This window comes from Eumetopias jubatus, unplaced genomic scaffold, assembly GCF_037043125.1.
Source record: "Eumetopias jubatus isolate StellerSeaLion01/CBP00866 unplaced genomic scaffold, mEumJub1_p1.0 scaffold_8, whole genome shotgun sequence".
NCBI classification, from domain to species: domain Eukaryota; kingdom Metazoa; phylum Chordata; class Mammalia; order Carnivora; family Otariidae; genus Eumetopias; species Eumetopias jubatus.
Window position 1 is genome coordinate 93,030,447 of NW_028274814.1, and position 21,062 is coordinate 93,051,508.

Sequence of the window (21,062 nt, forward strand, 5' to 3'; positions counted from 1 at the left end):
AGTCCACCTTCAAATCAATAGTTATGATTTTTCATTACTGTGAAAGAAGAACAACTCTCTCATCCACAAAATAGGCTGTTACAGCATTGCTGGATCATTTTCTCCACATCTGAGCATAAAAATGAAAAGAGGGGTATTCAAGGGATTGACGTTTCAAGTTAAAGCCATACAGGGTTTTGCCATAATCTTTCAAGAGAATCTCCTCTCTGGTTCTCCCAAAGCACATTTTCCATGCCAAGAAAAATCACTTGAATTTCAAGGCAAAAACAGACAAAAGAGTGCCTGGAAATAGTCTGTAAACCCCAGTGGGGGGAGAAGTTCCTTACAGAACAAGAACAGAAGAAACATTACAGTAAGTTAGTGAAAAAAAATCCAAAGCAAAGAGTGTCAATAACTTTTTTAGAGGATCCTCCAAATTTGAGCGCAATGCCTAAGATATGCCAGAGGGGGCTGAGTGTAAGAACACACAGCAGGTAGGACTCACATTTTCCCCTCATCTTAGATAAGTACAGCTTTATTTGACACATCAAAGCAGTCATTCTTTAGGGTTATTTGTGAGTCTAGCTCAGTTCCTTTACCCATGCCAGGCTCTGCAGAAACAGGAATAACGAAGCAGGGCTGGTGCCTCACAGAACTCACAGAAACAGACACAGGCAACCACCTGTGGTGGGTGCGAAGGTCCACACAGGTGCTACCACTGCTCAGGAACAACAGCTGCTGTGGGCTCTGCAAAAACGGTGTAGCATCTGGGGTGAGTCTGAGCGATGAGCCTAAAGGAGTCCAGTCAAGTGAAGAAGCACTGGGCATCGGTCTCTGAGAAGCTGACCCAAAGAAATCATCAGCTGAGAATTTTGTAAAGAAGTGAAAGGATCCCCAAGGGTGTTGACATTATGGGCCACCTCTTTCTCTTTTTGGATGTATCTTGTAAAGTTCTTGGTGTTATCAACCCTGGCATTGTGTAGAACATGCTCATGTTGGTCCAGCGAGAAAGGGAAAGAAGCAAGCAAATCATAAACTAGATTAACAATAAAAAAAGATGCAGAGGAGGGCAATTGTTTCTGTAACAGCCATGCTGTCAATTGAATGAGTAGCCCAGAATGAAAACAAAAAGAGTCACAGACATACACAATATGACCGTAGCAGCAACGCTCCCTTCGTTCTTCCATAAGAATGGACTGTGACCCTCAGTGCCAAGGTACAAGGGTAACTACAATAGTAAATAAGACATAGACTTAGATGGCCCTATCAGTGCAGTGGAAGAACAAACTGGTGAACAGGTTCTTAACAATACAATGTTAAATGGCATCCTAGGGGACTTTACAGGTGCTAAGGGAAGGCACAATGGGAGCGGATAAACTGGACTTTGTGGGAAGAGAGAGGGAAGTGACATCTAAATTGAGGCCAAAAGAAGAGTTTACCAGAAAAAAGGGGGATGGGGAGGAGAGAACTCCAGATTGAGAGAACAACATATGAAAAGTAGACAGGCAACACGTATACCCCATGGGCTAGAGGCAGCTCCAGACAACCAGAACAAGAACCCCACTGGAGGGGCACATGTGTGTGCACAGTAGCAGCAGAGAAGAGAAACGGAGGCTAGGCTGTTAAATAGGAGCCAGATCACCACTAGCCTTGAGAACATATTAGGGATGTTAAGCTTTATTTTTAGGCTAGTGTTGGGGGGGGGGGGCGATTATAGAACCTGCAGCATACAAATGACAGAAGCAGATCTGTGGTTCATAAAGATCCTTCCGCTGCAGGGTGGAGGACAGGCTGGAGGGCAGTTCGAAATTTAGTCTATGTAATCCAAAGACCAACATTTGGAGATTGTTTAGAATAATTTTCAAGTCCATTTGGAAGAATAAATGAATGAGAATAGACATGACTCCTTCTAAGCTCTCCAACCTCTGTCCTAGCCAAGACATGAAATTGACTGTAAAACTACTGTCATTACAATAGAGTGATAATAGTGCAGAAATGGTACAGACAGGTGATTGGAACAAAGAGTCAAGAAATATATGGGAATTTACGTCATGATAAAGTGGCAAGTGGAATTGTTTTAAAAACGAATTAAGCTTTAACCGTACCTCACAACAAAATAAATTCTAGTTGAAGTAAAGATTTAAATGTACAAAATAAAAACGGGAAAACCAATGCTAGGCAGTTCACAAAAGGAGAAAAGCAAATGCTCAGTAAACACAGACACTAAGTTTTACCCAGCAGATTGGCAAGGATGTAAAAAGATAATAGTCCTGGACAATGAGATTATAGGTGAACAAGGGCACTCCCACGCCCTCGGAGAGAATATAAAATTGGTATGTACTTTCTGGAAGACAGTTTAATAGTATAAATCAAACCCTTAAAAATGTGCATGTTGTTTGATCCAGAAACCCCACGCCTAGAAATTTATCCTAAGGAAATAACTGGACAGCTACCCAAACATGGATGTACAATGATGGCAATTGCAGTATTTTGAACAGATATTAGTGACAACTAAAATGTCCTGACAGAGACAATGAAGTACTGTAGAGCCATTTAATGTAAGGATACAGAACTATTTTAATGACATGAAAAGATATTCGCAACTTAATGATAAGTGAATAAACAAGATTATGGAACAGAATGGATAGTACGATTCTATCATAGGTATTTGCATTGAAAAAAAAGGGGGGGACGTTTATATAGAACCAATGACAGTTTTCTCCATTGAGATTATAATTGATTTCTGTTTTCTCCTGTGTTTTCTGAAATTTTATTGCCATAACGACTTTTATAATCAGAAAAAAACCCCTCTATTTCCCTCTACAAAGAAGTGTCAAGAATACTACTGAGGGTGGAGTGAGTAACTCAAGAGGGTGCAGGAAAGAGGAAGTGCCTGTATCACATTCCAAGTCATTAGCAAGTGCCAGCTGTAGTCTCTTTTCTGGATCCAAGGAGAAAAACAGACACAGAAAGACTTTCTACACTGAACCTTCTAAAAAGGATGAAAATCCTTGTCAGAAAAGCCAGCAGTCTTACTGACTAAATTACAGCATATTTTGCACTTCGATCTAGACACTTGAACCACACTTTCACACTCAATCCCCATTATCATGCTTGCCCATTGATGAAACCATGTCAAATATTCTATAATACAACTGAGGTTAAAGAATCATAGTTTGGGGCACCTGGGTGGCTCAGTCGTTAAGCGTCTGCCTTGGGCTCCGGTCATGATCCCAGCGTCCTGGGATCAAGTCCCATATTGGGCTCCCTGCTCAGCGGGGAGTCTGCTTCTCTCTCTCTCTCCCCAAAATAAATAAATAAAAATACTTAAAACATGCCACGTTGTTTTTTCACTTATGAGACAATAAAAAGCTGTTTGATGTACTCTAACTTTGCCTATCAAGCACAGCATGCATTAATACGGTGAATGTTGTTTTCATAATAATTCAAATTTCATAATAATTCAAATCAGTAACAACACATGCCACCTGACTTTGGTAATGTATAGCTTCCTATGTTTAGTGAAGGAACAGGCATTCTTACTATTAGTATCAGTATTATTATTCCTACTTATCAGATAAGAGAAGTTACTATCAGAGGAGGGGATATTCCCCAAGGGTTTCCCGGTCGGTCAGTCACAAATGCAGATTCATGCCCGGTTTTGCTTTCTGGTGGTACTTTTTTTTCCACCTTCTACAAATAAGACTTTTTAAATGAGAAATACTTGAGTTGAACAATTTTATTTTTCTGTAATCTACATAATGCAGAATTTTAAAATTATGGAGCTCATAAATTGCAGTCTCTTGATCTTATTGAGAAAGAAACTAAAGCCCAGGGAGAGTAAGTGACTCTTTTCATATCTCAACTCATTAGCAGAATGGGAGCCAGACCTCAAGTCACTTACCTCCATTATAGTGTTCATTGTGCTACAGAGAGAACCTGAGGACCCTACAGTCATGACCATTTACAGAGCATTTCACGTACATTTAGTTCCCACAATAACCATGCGAGGTGTTACTACTGTTATTCTCATTTTGGAGAATTTAAGGGACTTTGTAACACTTTTAGTCATACAGTCCAAGGCTTTATGGCCAAGACCAGAGCTTCTCCACTCTGAAATCAAGGCTGGGATGTGTTTTCTGTAACTAATTCTTAATTCAAAGGGATCCACTGCTGAAAAAGTTTTGGAAACTTAAAATGATATAACAATCTTATAAAACGATTCACAAAATGTAAGATAATTATTTTCCAAGAAAAAATCTTTTAGATCATAGATCTTCTCAAAGCATCAGCTTTCTATAGATAATTGAAAATTGAACTCAAGAGAATAATGAAAGCTTACCACTGTTTAGTTTAGCAAGAAATTCGAGAGGGCTCTGATCCAGGTTAACCTTTGTATCATTAGTATCAGGCAGCTTACAGCTTAAATAAAAATCGTCAATGTAAGCATCTAGGGCTTCGGAGGCAGAGAAATATGGCTTTTCTTTATACTGGATGGAACCATCAATATTAAAGGAGATGCTCTTGAAGACTAAAGTTGCTGGAAGAGAAGGTTCAGAAGTGCTAAAGTGATGTTTCTTAACTGACTTTGCCATGACTTTCTCAAACTGGGCTGCAATGTCCATTCATCTTTCAAAAAACTCTAAACACAGAAAAAGACAGACAAGATTTCAGTTAAATAGGAATGGGTGACGATACAGAATCCTTGCTACTCTTTGCATCATGTGTATTTATTTTCTTACAAATGCAATTGCTTTTTTCCCTTTTTATGCTTTATGTATATTGAGCTCTCAAGCAATGTTCACTGATTAACAGTTTTACTGACATGACCAGGAGTATAAGCTGTACTTTAGAAACATATTAGGGAACCAGAATATGAGCCTTGTCAGGTAAAGCATAAAATAGAGAGAGGTGTTACTTTCCTTTGGTTTTAGTTTTCTGGATTGGATGAGTAATTGTGGAGTCTTGAGATGTTTTTATTTGCTACATTAACACAGGACAAGCCTCCAGAATCATTTCATAGTTTTTATTCCCTAGACCCGTTCCCACTCCATTGATGGGACAGGGGAAGCCATGAACAAAGACAAGAAAACGGGAATAGAGGACCCGGGCACAAAAATGATGTCAGACGTGGATGGAACTGGAGGGTGTTATGCTGAGTGAAAGAAGTCAATCAGAGAAAGACATGTATCATATGACCTCACTGATATGAGGAATTCTTAACCTCAGGAAACAAACTGAGGGTTGCTGGAGTGGGGGTGGGGTGGGAGGGATGGGGTGGCCGGGTGATAGACATTGGGGAAGGTATGTGCTACGGTGAGCGCTGTGAATTGTGCAAGACTGTTGAATCACAGATCTGTACCTCTGAAACAAATAATGCAATATATGTTAAGAAAAAAAGAAAAAGAAGAAGATAATAGGAGGGGAAGAATGAAGGGGGGGAAACTGGAGGGGGAGACGAACCATGAGAGACTATGGACTCTGAGAAACTGAAGGTTCTAGAGGGGAGGGGGTGGGGGGATGGGTTAGCCTGGTGATGGGTATTAAAGAGGGCACGTTCTGCGTGGAGCACTTCGTGTTATGCACAAACAGTGAATCATGGAACACTACATCAAGAACTAATGATGTAATGTATGGTGATTAACATAACAATAAAAATATTTAAAGAAAAAAAAATAAATGTTTGGTAGAATTCCCCCGGGAAGCCATCAAAAAAAAAAATGATGTCAGAGACTAGGAAGCAAGACGAAGTGAGTGCTGAAAGGCGTAGACTTAGTAGGGGACACTGGGTGCTCTGACCTTCTGGCACTCTGGCCTTGGTACCAGAGCTCAGCTACCATGAGCCTTTGTAGTCCCACCTGGTATCAATCTCTTCCTCTCCAATACCCACTGTAAAAACTAGGTGCTATCAGTACTCTCATTTTCAAGATAAGCATATGGTTGGCACAAGGAGATTAAGTAACTTTTCCGAAGGTACAGAGCAGGGAAGCAATAGCCTAGGTTGAACTCCAGCGGTTGGATCTGAGCTTGAACTTAACCACTGCACTAGACCACCAGCCCCACTGTCTCGTGTCTGCTGGAACTGCCGGTGTGACCTGTGATCTCTAAACATCAGCCACAGGTTAACGGCCAGAATTTTCTGCCAAGGTTGGGTGCCTGAGTTCCGTGGTGTCTCATGTCCCTAAAAGGTTTAAGGGCATTCACTGGTATGTGCAAGGGGAAATGCCATTTATTTGATAACAATATAGAAGTAATGCCAAAGAGAGAGTACTCACTTTTCAGTCCTTTGAAATTCAAGTGGATATGTTGTATTTTCAGAATGTTACATTACATGACATCATAATGCCTAAAATTTCCATCTGTGGAATATTATTTAGTTTCCTCTAAATGTAACGGAGTTATACAGAGGCCTCAGAACCTGAAGAAAACTATGGATCATCTTCCCACGAAAAGGCACAATGGCAGACACAAATGCAACGGGTTCTAAGATTCTGGAAGTTCATTCACGGTCCCTCCCTGCATCTGAACCCTAGAATAAGACTTTTTATCTAAAGGAAGTGCTAGATGTGCAAGAAAGGAAGGGAAAGAAGGCTAACTAGGAAAAGAACAGAAGATTCTTACTAGGAATGAAACAGACTGACCTGGCATCACATACTCTTGGAAATATGATGAGAAAATACCTTTTGATATTTGAAAGGCTCAGCTCAAAGGGCACTTTCTTTGTAAGTCATGATCATGGTCATCTTCCTCCTCCTTCTCCTTCTCTAGATTTGTCGTATGAATTAGTTACTAAAACAGACAATGGGCTTTAGAACTAAGGAAGAAGTAGGTGAAAGTCAGTTCTATGTTTTACTAGGTCTATGCCTCTATCCTCTCCCTAATATGTGATTTCTTCATTTTTAAATTCTGCTTAATAATACTTAGCTCATAGAGTGGCTGTGTTTGATCTTCTGCCACTTTCTACCAGAATGGTCACATCAGGGGTAAAATATTGAAATACTTTCAAAACAGCAGGTAAAAGCTGCTGCCCTTCAGATGTACCCCCCTCACACACACAAATAGCTCCTGTACCAGTGCCTTTTTCCTACCCCAGCCCCAACCCACCTCACCCAGGAGCCCTCAGACCTTCCCATAATCCAACAACTTAAGGGGTACTATCTGGCTCTTTAGGACTCTGCTCCAGCTATGGCTGATGTCCCTGCTGTCTGGCCAGTGCCTGGCCATACAGATGATTAAATGTGTTGAATATCATCCCTGAGAAGATATGGTGCAGTAAGTGTTAATGTTTTTCCTTTCCTCATCCTTAGGTGTTTTGCCTCACCCTATTCATACTGATCGTAGTTTGAACTACATGATAGCTGGGTATGTGTCTTATTCCTCACTAAGTTCAACAAAATAAGGAATGGATAGATATCCCAAGCTTTACAGCCCATTGCAGTTGCTTGAGTTGAATTGAATTTCAGTCAAACTGTTCCTTTTGCTATATATAAAGCATTCCAGTGTGATTCCTGCAGCAATGAAAATGTTCAGAAAGATCAAGTCCTTTGGGTTTATTAGTAGTTGCTGAGAAGAAACAAAATAGGCATATAGGATACTGTATTAAGTCAAGGATTTAATGAGAGAAGGGTTGAATGCACAGAGCAAGAAGTTGATGAGGGAGCTGGTGAGATTATCACCCATGGTGGCAATAATTTTGAGGTTCACTTACAGCAAACCTTTAGCACCAGACTGTCCTATGTGCATCTACAGCTCGAAGTCCAGTTTTAACTAGAAATTTAAAGGCGTTTTCTATATCACCCAATTGCATGAATAACACTATAAAGGAAACTTGATAATTACATATTTCTAAAACAATATAGAGGGAAAAATCAATGTATAAGACATGTTGATAGTCTTGGTAAATGAACACTATTTATAAACTTAAGTTTATTTTGTGGCTTCCATTTTATCATACACACGGCAATGTGCAAATTCATTCTCTTGGTTTTTCATCTCTTTTTTTACTCATAGGGGCTAAGCAAAGAAAGGAATGAATACTCTTGTAGTTTAAAAGCAAGATGACCATATCCAATAACTAAGAGAAGAAAAAAAAATCAATAATTTCCTAACCATACATCAAATAAAATGCAGATTGTCTGGATATTTCCCCTGGCAATTTCATGTTTGAAGTTGGTCCAGCCCCAATCTCTTTGATAGCATTTTTAAAAATGTATCCAATCTATAAAACCTCAGAGTACATGCATCTACTAGGAGGCAACAGATTCCTGAAGAATATAGAGGATTTTAAGTAGGACTAGAGAAAATCATTAGCTCTGTCTTCCTTATCACTTCAGGTTATATCAGACTTAGTCAAAGAAGCGGAGTCCCTCAATCCTGGCAGGGAGAAAGGTTCAGAGAATTGCACAAAGTTCAGTTTCCCTCTCTCATTCAATTCAATTAAACACAGGATTATTGACTGCCAATGCACAAGGAAGCATGCTAAGCACTGCATAGGGATACAGTGATGGACTAGACTTTATTTCCCTCACAAGAAGCTTATAGTCCAGTAGGAAAGATAAAAGCAGCATATAAATGAGTGCAACCCAAGAAAGGGCACGCTAGGGCCATCGAGCACCCCCAAGGGTGGCGGGAACACAGAGAAGAGAGAAATTACTTCTGTTTGATGGAACTGGAGAAAGTTTCGTTTTAGACAGTATATTTAAACTAGGACTTGCAAAAGAGGTAGGATTCAGACACATGAAGAAATGAGGAAAACAGACATTCCAGGAAGAAGGAACAACATAATCAAAGATAGTGAAATAGAAAAAAACCCCATGCATGCATAGATGGAGGAACAGATCTGATTTTCTTCTGTTGTCAAGTAGTGAGAGAGGACGGAAATACTATATTCTCTACTGTACAGCCAAAGTGGTGAGCTTCAGCGCCAGGTATTATAGCTATTTTACAGAAAAGGAAAACTGAGCCACAGAGAGCTTTTAGAGTGCTCTCAGGAAATAGATCTAGTGAGTAATAGATCTGAGACTTAAAGCCTCAAAGCTCATATTCTTTCCATCACATCCCTATGTCCACCATCTGCCTGTCTTCCCCCAAGAACTGCTGAGTAAAATAAGCACAGACCTTCCTGGTCATTCCTTCCCTCTGAAGCTAGTGGTTAACTCCAAATCCAAGTGAGAGTATCCCACCCCACCTAGGCAGCAACCAGAATTCTGTACCCCAGCTTAGGTCATAGATGGACTAATGCTTTTGAAAGTCTACCTGCGTCATCTGGCCAATGGGATACCTTACCAGCCAGAGTCCATCTATGCCAGCTATATCTCAGGATGCTTGAGGGAGACAAGAGGCATCAGGGCAGAAATATTCCTTAATCTTATGGGCTTTGTCCAAGAAATTTAGTAAGCAAATAAAACATATTTTACTAAAGAGAGATTATCTTCTCTGTTGTCAGTCTGATTCTGATAAAGTTTGGAGCCCTCAGAGATCAAGCTGTAAACACACTATGTTTCAGAATTTGAATTTTAGTAGACTATAGTCACTGCAATGCAACTTAAAGTTTCTCACTACAAAGGGCCTAATGGAAATACTTCACACATTACTTTAATCACCAGACATTGTGACAATACCTTGTTCCTGTAATACCTTTGAAGGATAGCTTACACATATGGTCACAATTATTAACTATTCAGATTTTAAACCACAGGCTGATTCTTAATTACTGAGAAAGAATTAGAGGAGAAACCAGTGTTTGAAACACATAGGACTTTACAGATCAAAAATATTCTCTTTGGGTTTGTTTGCTAGTAATTTGGTACATGGTATGCAATGGGCAGTAACATAAACTGGTTCTACCCTTGTGTTCTGTAGTTTGGGGTATGTAATGTATTTTTTTATTTATTTTTTAAGATTTATTTATTTATGAGAGGGGGAGGGGCAGAGGGAAAAAGAGAGAGAGAATCTCAAGCAGACTCCCTGCTGAGCGTGGAGCCCAATGCGGGGCTCAATCTCACAACACTGAGATCGTGACCTGAGCCAAAATCAACAGTCAGACCCTAAACCAACTGAGCCACCAGGGTCCCTGGGGTATGTAATATTTTAGATTAATAGCTTATTGCAGTGTTGTGTCATATTCTTTTACAAACCCAACTAGCAATGCCTATATACACACGTAAGGAATAAATATTTATTGTAAGTGTAGAAAGGTAACAGAGTAGAGGTCGGCTCTGGTACCACACTGACCAGTTTCACAACCAGCAGCATGACTTTGGGCAAACTACTTAACTTCTTTGTCCCTAAACTTCCTCATCTCTAAAATGGTAATAATAACCAACTCACAGCCCAGATGTAAGGCAATAATATGGGTAACACTTAGAAAAATGCCCAGTATACATGAAAGTGTTCAGTAAATGTAGTTTGCTGTTATTATTATGATTGCCTGATGTATGTCAGTATATATTACCTATGTGTGATAGGTCCTCCCGCCAGAACATTCATTTCCCATTGGGACGCATATATTTTGTGATTTTAGGGGATTCTACCCTGTCCAGTCAAGCGGTGGTGTAGCAACTTTGGAATACCAAGCACCAAAATAAGAAACCTAGAATTTCATTCATTGTATCCATTAATCTCCTTAAATTCACATTCCATAGATAAAAGGATTATCCTAAAGCAGGATCAATACTTGATTCATTCCACATCCTAGAATCTTCTGTAGAGCCCAGGAAGCCTGAGGCTGGAGGAGAGGCGTCAGCAAAATTTAAATTATTTCCTAAATCTTAAGCTTTAAGAGTTACTGTGTTCTGCTCTAGGGACTGCTTTTCTATGTCATTAAGTGTTTTTTTTTTTTTCTGCCCAAAACATATTCAATTTCTCTTTATTTCCAAATTATTGTTCTTCTAATGTGCATGTGAGCGCTTCAGCAAAAATAGCTACCAAAAGACTTTAAAAGATTTTATTCACTTTAATACGCCATGACTAATTGGGTAAAACAGCAAACAAGCACATTAAGATTATATCTATAGGCCTGTAACCACTCACCGGCACATGGGCGACATGTTCAGTGGAATTTTACTATATTGGGTAATGAGGAAAAAATTCCTTTGTTTGGTGGAAATCTCTATGGATATAATTGTAAAGAGGAGGAAAGGAGAGTTTTTACTCATGCTTTCTATACTAAAGAATATCATCCATCACCTCTGAATACATTGTTTTTATTAAAGAAAAAAATATTAGAATCAGGAAGGGAGCACACGGGGCCGCCCAGATCCATTTCCTACTATAATGCACTCTGTATTTTAAGAGTTTTCTCAGTAAAGGTGGTGGCATCTGGAAATTATTGTGAGAAAAATTAAAATACTAGGAAGTAAAGGGGGTTCTAGGTAGCATGTTTAAATTTAATGGAAAAGAAGTATTCCACCTTTTGGGAAAAATGAAAAAAAATTCTAAATACAAAATCAAACGAGCAGAAACAAATTTTTATTCCACTACTCCTATATGTAAGCCCTACAGTGGGGGCTATGGAGAAAAAGAAAGAACTATCAGAGATGCCTTTGCCTTCATGGAGATTCTAATACAGTGGGAGACAGAAACATGATTTTGAGATTTAGCAACTGGCATTGGGCAATTAGTATTAAGGTGTCAATCAGTAGAGTCAACAAGTGGAGCCTTTGCACAGGGGGTCCTGGGGAAAGTATCTCACTAGCAAGCTGATGTGCCATGTCCTTATCTCTCCACATGCGTTTCCCTCATGTGACCAAAGCTGATTTGACTAATGAAAAGTCTAGCCTTTCCTCTTAGAATCTAATGAAAGATTTCCACTTCAGAGACTTTTACTTGGGACTTTCTTTAGGGCCCACGTATGCCTCACAAATGGCAGAAAGGCGTAGATGAGGATTATAAAACAGGCTACAAGTTTTCACCTCTAGTTCATTTGATCTATGAAGTAGAAATGTTAGTTGCTTCACTTGAAAGATTCCAGAGGCAAAGAATATTAAAACAAAACAAAACAAAACAAATTCCAACACTGAAGTGTTTTAATTTGGTTGTTCTGGGATAAACTTTATTGTGCTCACAATTAATTGTGTCAGATGAGTTGTGGCTGGTGAATGTGTGATGACTTTGCAACTCTTCGTATGAGCTGGATCCTTGGTTCCTTGATAGTGATTCTAGATCACAGGTTCTCAGTTTCCACATACAATTTTCACTGAGTTTCCAAATTTACAAGGGAATTAAAAAGCCCCATGAATCTCTTTCCCACAAGTCTTAACATGTAATCAATCTAACTACTACCCTATTATAATTTTCCAAACATCTGTTTTGCCAAACACCAAGCTACTAAGACAGGGCATTTTATAAACTTTAGGTACCCCTGTAAGGCAAACAGCTCACATTTTCACAGAATATTTAACAGTTTTGTACAGCCCACCTATCTTCTAAAAGTATCACCTAATGTGAATACTCATTTGGGAAATAGAATCAGTGAACAATCTATCATCTCTGGATTAGCAGTTCCTCCATTTATTAATCTGATGTACTAGAAGCTATATCCCAGTATTACCTTCTCTTCAGTTTCTTACACGCCTTGATATGTCAGCATTTATGTCACTGAGAGGATATCGAACCCAAGAAATCGTTGACCCACATGAGACCTAAAGGAAGAAACTATTTGCTGTAAGAACGTGGCAGATCTACTGTAAACCCCATCCAAGAGAATTCTTTCTCCTGCTCATACCAAACACATAGCAATGAAAATTTAAAACAAAACTAAGAGAGCACAGCCACACTTCAAAACAAGATAGGTATCTTTGTGGACCAAACTTTGAACTGAAATATACACCACTGAGTGGAAATTGGAGTGGCCTACTGGGCTCAGGACTGGATAGATTGTAGTGGCCTGATGTACACATAGAATCAGAGAGACTGGAGACTAAAAGCCCATGGATGCAGGATGTCAATGGATATAGGGTCATCACATGAGACAGCGAGTTGGGGCAGGCATCCCTGCTAGTGAGCAGAGGTTGAAAACGCTGTGCCCACTGCCCAGGGCTATCACTACTTGGTTGCGAAGGAGGGAAGGAGCAGAGCTACCAGGCACCAGAACTAGGCTCTAGATTTAAACTCTCTCAGTCATAGGAAAAGACTCCCTAGCAGTCATACAAAAACCTGCTTCTCAATGGTTGAACCCAGGAGGACAGAAAAAGACAACTACAAGAATTTGGGAAAAGAAGAAGTGATCTTGAGGAAAGGGTGGGGGGGGAGAAGAAAAATAAAAACAACAACCAAGGCAAAACTTCCACCTAAGATGAACCTGCAAACAAAAAGCACCATACAGTACCAAAGTGAATACCATCCATGTCAAAAATATAGTAACAACAGAGATATAGGACAAGTTCTACAGAAGAGGTGGAATGTGAATCATACTTGTACGAAGAAGTTTTGGAAAAGTAGAAAAGGAAGGGGCATTTTGTGAAGAAGAAACATAGAAGGTTGATGACAGAAATTGGAAATTGTGGGAAAGGGAGACATGCTTTATAAATTGAGATGGGGCCAAACTATGGTGTGCCCAACTGCCAGCAAGAGAAGCTAAATGTGACTTGTGAGCAACGGGAGCAGGCAAAGATGTGATGAAGGAGGTAACGGCAGGGCAACAGGATGGAATAGAGGGGGAATATGGTGGTAGCCAGACATTTCAGGAGATGCTGAAAGTAAGATGTTAAAGGAAGATGTTTGCGCCATAATGATGCAATAAAAATGGAAAGAGATGGTTTGAAGGTAGATTTCATAATTAACAGATTGGGTTAGTCACTGGGGATAAACAAGAGGGAAATCTTAAGTATTTTAAGTCTGGGAGGCTAGTGCCACTAAAGCAATGGTGAAGATTAGAAAAGGCATTCCTTTAGGAATAAAAAAAAAAATCTAATTTAGTGGTGCTGGTATTTTACATTCTTACTTTATTTTTTATTATCTATTTAAAATATTGTAAGCAGGAAGATAGAGAAAACATGGGATGCCTTAGTACCCATCATCAAGATTTAACAAATGTTTATGAAATAGCATCAGATATTTTTAAAGATATAAAGTGTTGCAGATGCAACTACAGACCAACATCTCCATCTCATTTTCCTCTTTCATCCCCCAGAGGCAACCACTATCCTCAACTGGGTGTTGTTATCCTTCAGCTGTAGAGCTTTTTATACTTTTCCTATAATTGGATGTTCCTATAATATATACTATTGTTTTGTGTGCCTTAACAATTCACATAAAATCATTCTGCATATTTTTTGCAATCTTTTTATTTCTTTTTTTCTCTCACTATTATGCTTTGAACATGTATTGATGTTGACACAGGTAGACCTAGTTTATTGATATATCATATTTGAAGGAAATTAGATACACTGAAGTTCAGATGAGAGATTAGAGCTGTAGGTGCTGATTTGAAGCCTATAAACACAGAGAATAATTGAACTGTGAGTGCAGCTTTGTTTTCCAGGCTAGGATGAGGCATCCACTACACTCTGAGTTCTTGGAGTGCAATGACCCTGTATTACTCATCTTTGAAAGTCCCAAAGCACCAGTCATGATGTGATACTCCATGAATGTGTGCAAAATGAAGGAATGGATGAATAAACAGCTTTCCTCCCCCCTTGCTCTTTTTTTTTTTTTTTTTTTTTTGCTATAAAATATGCAATGCACAGTCTGGAAACTGGCGACCACAGGCAAATTTGAACTATAAGTAAACTTTATTAGCCAACACAGTATTATTTTTTTCAATAGAATCAACATTTTAAAATTGTGAGATTTCCCAATAAAAAACCAGACACTTGGCTTTTATTGCAAAATCTAAATATCTGACAATGCCTGGCTTGTACTTCTGCCTGGCAACAATCAAGGTGAGTAGACCTTTAAACAGGCCATATGTTTCCAGCATGACACCACCACTTCCCATTGCAGCTCTGACATGAAGGCCAATTGTCAGTTACAATGGATTATTGCTTGCACTGTTGTTTTTCTGATGGTAGGAAATATTTCACTGTATCCTAGGCTCTGAAAAGGAGAGAAAAAAATAGAGATGGACTGACAGGGCCCAGGGCTTCACACAAAATTGGAGAGAACACATTTCTTTGCAAACGTGATGACTATATCCTTAGATGTTTAACACACAATGGTAGACACAAACAGTGTTTTTAGGTTGGACAGTAGATCACGGGGAATGGCATTTATTTACTAAATAAATATTAAAAACCTGGATTCTGTTGGCATTTCAGTGAGCAATCCAACCTGCTCTTCTCAAATACTTCCGTAATATAATACTTTTACATGAACTGTCAAAAAAGAAATTGTCTCTTTGGCTTTTTAGTATTTATTTTCACACAGTTTTAATCCCAAGAGGAAATCCTCCCTAATAACCTGGAAATCTTCCTGATCTCTCTTTTCTCTATTAGATTGCCCCAACAGGAGTAGTCATAACTCTGGTAGAGCTTGTTATTAGCACATATAATAATTCTAAATATTGAAATGTATATGATTTTGATGATCTGCCTCATCACATTGCCATCTTCAAATGATGTGAGACAACTCTTTAATAACAACTTCTCAGTCAAGGATTCATCACCAGCAAGGGTCCTGGAAGGAGAAAGACGATGAGCTGTCAGCATACAATGTGATCCCCAGGAAAAGTCACTCTCAGACTTTAGGAGGACCCCCAGTGAAGCAGAACACTTCTGTCCTTGGGAGTCACAATCCTCACATCTGGACAGAGTACAGCATCAGAAAAGATGGTGGGAACAGGGAGGCTTAAGGTTCTAAGTGGGGTGTCCTTGTGGCTGAAAATGATACTTTATTTGAGCTTTATTCCGATCTTCTTTTTTAAAGATTTTATTTATTTATTTGACAGAGAGAGACACAGCGAGAGAGGGAACACAAGCAGGGGGAGTGGGAGAGGGAGAAGCGGGCTCCCCGCCGAGCAGGGAGCCCGATGCGGGGCTCGATCCTAGGACCCTGGGACCATGACCTGAACCGAAGGCAGACGCTCAATGACTGAGCCACCCAGGCGCCCCTATTCTGATCTTCTGCTCAAATGAATTAAATCTTTCAGGTGGTCCTTTACATCAGTAGAAGTTATTTTTATTGAGGAAGAAATGGTGTTTGATTGGGAAGTAATTTTTTTCCAAGCTTAGAAGTGGAGGAGAAGCAGATTCTAAAATCTGTACCATCCCTCGTCCCACGTTTATAAGGGTTTAAGCCGGTTTATTTCCAGCTACAACAGTTTCTTTTTACTACATTTTAAAGATCTCCCCCCCACAGGAAGAATGAAGGGGGGTAAATAGGAGGGGGAGACGAACCATGAGAGACGATGGACTCTGAGAAACAAACTGAGGGTTCTAGAGGGGAAGGGGGGATGGGTTAGCCTGGTGATGGGTATTAAAGAGGGCACGTTCTGCGTGGAGCACTGGGTGTTATGCACAAACAATGAATCGTGGAACACTACATCACAAACTAATGATGTAATGTATGGTGATTAACATAACAATAAAAAGATCTCCCCTCTACATTTAGCATGTATCCAACTGTCATGAAAATTAATAAAATCTTCATTATTGGTTAAGGGAAAGATAATACACAAAGTATGATAGCCATCATGTCTTTGAGAAAACAGGAGGCACTCTATTTTAGATGATTTTAAGGTTTACTCTCAAATATTTTTTTTTAAAAAGCACTTGTTTTTGGGATTCAACTTAAATTTTGGTTCTTACAGAAACAAAAGATATTTTAAATTTTATAAGTGATTAGTTTACCATCTTCTCTCATCCTAATAAGGTGATTCCTTCCTGGGATGGCAAATTCTCGATTTTAAACTGTACTTACTAATGAAATAAATGGTATATAATTATTTCAATAGTTAATAAACAATATTACAATGAAGAATTTTTATTTGGCACATAATTATTTCAATAGTTAATGAACAATATTATGATGAATTTTTATTTGTTCATGCTTCTCTAGAGAAAAAAACTAAATTATCCACTGTTTTCTATTATTGTTATGCTGGTGCCTAACCCGCATATGATTCAACAGCCTCAGTCAAACTTTCCTCTGGTGAACTGCTGGCCATTTATGAGGCAAAGGAGTTAATATTGTGTCCTCATTAGAATTGTCCTCATCTATCTTCAAACCTTAATTCTGGTACTAAAATGATCTCTAGCATTCATATCCTAAAATAAGATCAATATCATAACATACCACACTACCTATTTTTTTTTTAAGATTTTGTTTATTTATTTGAAAGAGAGAGAGACATAGAGTGAGCATGAGTGGGGGGGAGGGGCAGAGGGACAAGCAGACTCCGTGCTGAGCACAGAGCTAGACAGGAAGCTCGATCCTAGGACCCTGAGATCATGACCTGAGCCAAAGTCAGACGCTTAACCCACTGAGCCACCCAGGTGCCTCTACCACACCACCTATTATAATGATGTGCTTACATATTCAAATGAATGGCAACATCCTAGTATTAGAATATTTATCAAATTGTTTCTATGTCACAGATAAACATTTAATACTGTTTGAGGCAAGGAAGAAAAATAATTAAATCCATGAATTATCCTCACTGATACTGTATTTTTTAATTTTTTAAAGAAGATTTTATTTATTCATGAGACACAGAGAGAAAGAGAGGCAAAGGCAGAGGGAGAAGCAGGCTCCCTGCGGAGCAAGGAGCACGATGCGGGGCTCGATCCCAGGACCCTGGGATCACGACTGGAGCCGAAGGCCGACGCTTAACTGACTGAGCCACCCAGGTGCCCCCTCACTGATATTTTAAATCAAGAACTTATTCCTCAGCTAACGACCTGGTATCAATTGCTTATTATTACTCCAGGGTCCAGTACTAAAAATACGTTTATATTTTACAATTATAACCTTTCAGATGTTTATATTTCATAGGAACATAACACTGTACAATACTTATGTAAAATTTTACAAAGCACTTTCACATACATTTCTCATAAGCTGTTTTCAGCCCACTATTTCATATGATAACACATTCTAACACTCTTCTATTTTCTGGGGAGATGTGTGAATAGAGGCTAAGTTACTAATTTATTATAAATTCAGTTTTATTTATTTATATATTTATATTTACTGATTGCCTGATAGGTTCCAGGCATTTTGCTAGGTACTGGGGATACTGAGAGGAGTAAGAGATAGGCCATGATCTTTACAGTAGTGGCTGTTTAGGTATGGAGCAAGTAAATGTATTTTTGCAGAGTATCCAATAAATTTTCATGTACATGTTTGTGTGTGTATATATGTGTATTCATAAATATACAGAAATCATATACATATGAATTAGTATATATGTATATATTATGATTATACGTATATATATCATCTGATCTCTCCACAGAGGTCAATAGTTAGTTATACTTTGAACACATATAAATAATGGAGTGGATGTTATAATTTTTAGGAAAATCAAAGCTTAATATGCAGATATATGGTGACATTCCTAGAAACATAAAAGTGTGCTCAAGGTTCCAGCTGTGATGAAAGATTCATGGCCTTATAGAAATTGGGTAATATTTGGGGGGAAAATGGCTCCTTTACAGTAATCTGAAAGCAGAATTGCCCTTAAGAGTCGGAAGCAAACAAGCAAAATAAGTCAGTCAGAGAAAAACAAGTATCATATGATCTCAATGATATGAAGAAACAAACGGAGGGTTGCTGGAGTGGTGGGGGGGTGGGAGGGATGGGGTGGCTGGGTGATAGACATTGGGGAGGGTATGTGCTACGGTGAGTGCTGTGAATTGTGTAAGACTGCTGAATCACAGACCTGTACCTCTGAAACAAATAATGCAATATATGTTAAAAAAAAAAAAAGAAGATAGTAGGAAGGGAATAAAGGGGGGGAAATCGGAGGGGGAGATGAACCATGGGAGACGATGGACTCTGAGAAACAAACTGAGGGTTCTAGAGGGGAGGGGGGTGGGAGGATGGGTTAGCCTGGTGATGGGTATTAAGGAGGGCATGTATTGAATGGAGCACTGGGTGTTATACGCAAACGAGGAATCATGGAACACTACATCAAAAACTAATGATGTAATGTATGGTGACTAACATAACATAAAAAAAAAAAAGAGTCGGAAGCAACCTATGTAGCTGATTTGAACTTCCTGCGCTGAGTATCAGCTGGGCAGAGAGGTTGAAGTCCTGCCTGGAGATTTGAATCTTGAGATTTTATTCATTTGGAATTCCCAGTGAAAAAGGTCAAGTCCTGAAGCAGTGAAACAACCAAAGTCCCTAGGAATTGATTTCTCAAAGCAGAGACTACTTCTGTCAAAAACAATCACCACAACAAGAAAAACCCCACTAGCTCTGAGAGCAAAGTACTGTGAAGTGAAACCCTACTTGGCCTCTGGAAAAAACAGGAGAGGTGGGAAAGAGACCAATACCAACCATCCCTACCACTGTTTTCAGTTTGACTTAGGGACAGACCTGTCTAGAATAAATTCATCATCATCTTTATCAGAATCCCAGACAAACTTTATTTCAGTATCACACACGACCTAACATATATTTTACACTCAGTTTTGCCTAAAATTTCACTGAAATGATAGAAAAGATGAAATCATCTATACATTTTTTTCCCCAAACGAATGTTTTTCTGAGTCCTCATTTAGTTTTACCTTAAGCATTAATTAGTCAAGTACCAACTCAAGCTTTTACAATGGCCAGTGCCCTATTTATATAACTACCAAGCTATTTTTCTTTCCATCTCTGCCCTTACGATGATTTAAATAAAATTCATCCTAAAATTAATCTTTAGCCCTCAATATAACTATTCTAAGATTTCACCATACATATCAGTTGAACAGTGAAATTTCAGCCGGGTAAGATTTAGATAAAGCAAGGATCTTTTCCTTCCCATAAGTCATACTGCACCTTTCTCACTCTAGGTTCAGTGAGAGATTTAAGACCTAATATTCTAAGACAGTCATAATCCTATGCATGTGGAATGACATTAATTATGTATCATCCTTGGAAGATTTAAGAAAACAAACACTCAAAGAAACATGTTCAGTGTCCTGTGTTTCAAATGAGGAACGAGGCGGAGAAAGATCTGGATTTACTCCATTCAAAATGTCCTTCTGAAGAGGTTTTCCTTTTAACTATGGCCAACTAATATCTACTAGTCTCGATGGACCTGTTGTTCTTTCTCCATTTCACCGTCTGCTGGAGTCAGGAGTCCTGCTCTCTCCCTCTCCCTCTTCCTCTCCAGGTTCCTTCCCCATTTCCCCAACCACTGTCCCACCAAACATCTGTACAAGTTAAACACAGTATGGAGGAAATCATGCATAAACCATTTAACTTCAAATCTTTGCCGAGTAATGTATTCCTTTGGAGCAGGGGAAGGGTTCTAATAAATTGCTGCAAACAACTTTTGGCTGACAAGAGATGAGATTCTTGCACACCGTCATCCGAGTGATAAGGTCTCCAGGAGGGAGACCAGACACACACATTGCTTTAGGTGATTGAGTGAGTTACTTCATGAGGCTTTTCCCACATTTTATGGCTTACAGGTCTGCCTCTTCCTAGGATTTGATGAAAACAAAACCAAAACAAACAAAAAAACTTCAAAACTCTTTAAAAATTTCCATCACTTACTTAAATATTGAAAAAGATCCCAGGAAAATACTCCTTCCTCCAAGAATCACTAAATTTCTGCCCCAGGTGGCTGTGACTTTTGCGTCAGGCCACTCACTGTAATGACTTTCTTTGGCGTAATTCCTTCGTGGTGGGCTCTCCTTTCAAAGTGGGAAACCACCTTACCTTTCATTCGAAGTGCAAATCTATGACTTCTTTTCTTCATTAAAAAAAAAAAAAGGGTAAGCCTGGGTCCCTCAGTCTACTGTCTTACATTAAGGAGCCAGTTTTCCACTGTTAATTACTGCTCTACCCTTGCTTTATCACACTAAGATGAGGTAAGACTTTTTGTCATGTTCATTGATCTTTTTCGCCTTTGATTCTATAAACAGGAACTATCTGTAAGTCAAGCTATACACTCTTGGATTAAAGCCCAGGCTATTAACACTTTT

The 21,062-nt window shown here is 39.0% G+C and overlaps 1 protein-coding gene across 7 annotated transcripts in view; it reads right to left on the minus strand.

The window, feature by feature from the left end:
• Positions 1–21,062, minus strand: part of GRIP1 (glutamate receptor interacting protein 1) — a 393,897-nt gene that overhangs the window by 224,656 nt on the left and 148,179 nt on the right. For 2 of the 7 annotated variants that reach the window (XM_088025629.1, XM_088025628.1), the window contains exon 1: positions 4,322–4,604. The exons of the other annotated variants lie outside the window; for them this stretch is intronic. In XM_088025629.1, coding sequence (XP_087881755.1) covers positions 4,322–4,604 — 283 coding nt within the window. Of the gene's footprint in view, positions 1–4,321; positions 4,605–21,062 lie in introns of those variants that run through there. 7 annotated transcript variants of the gene reach the window in all.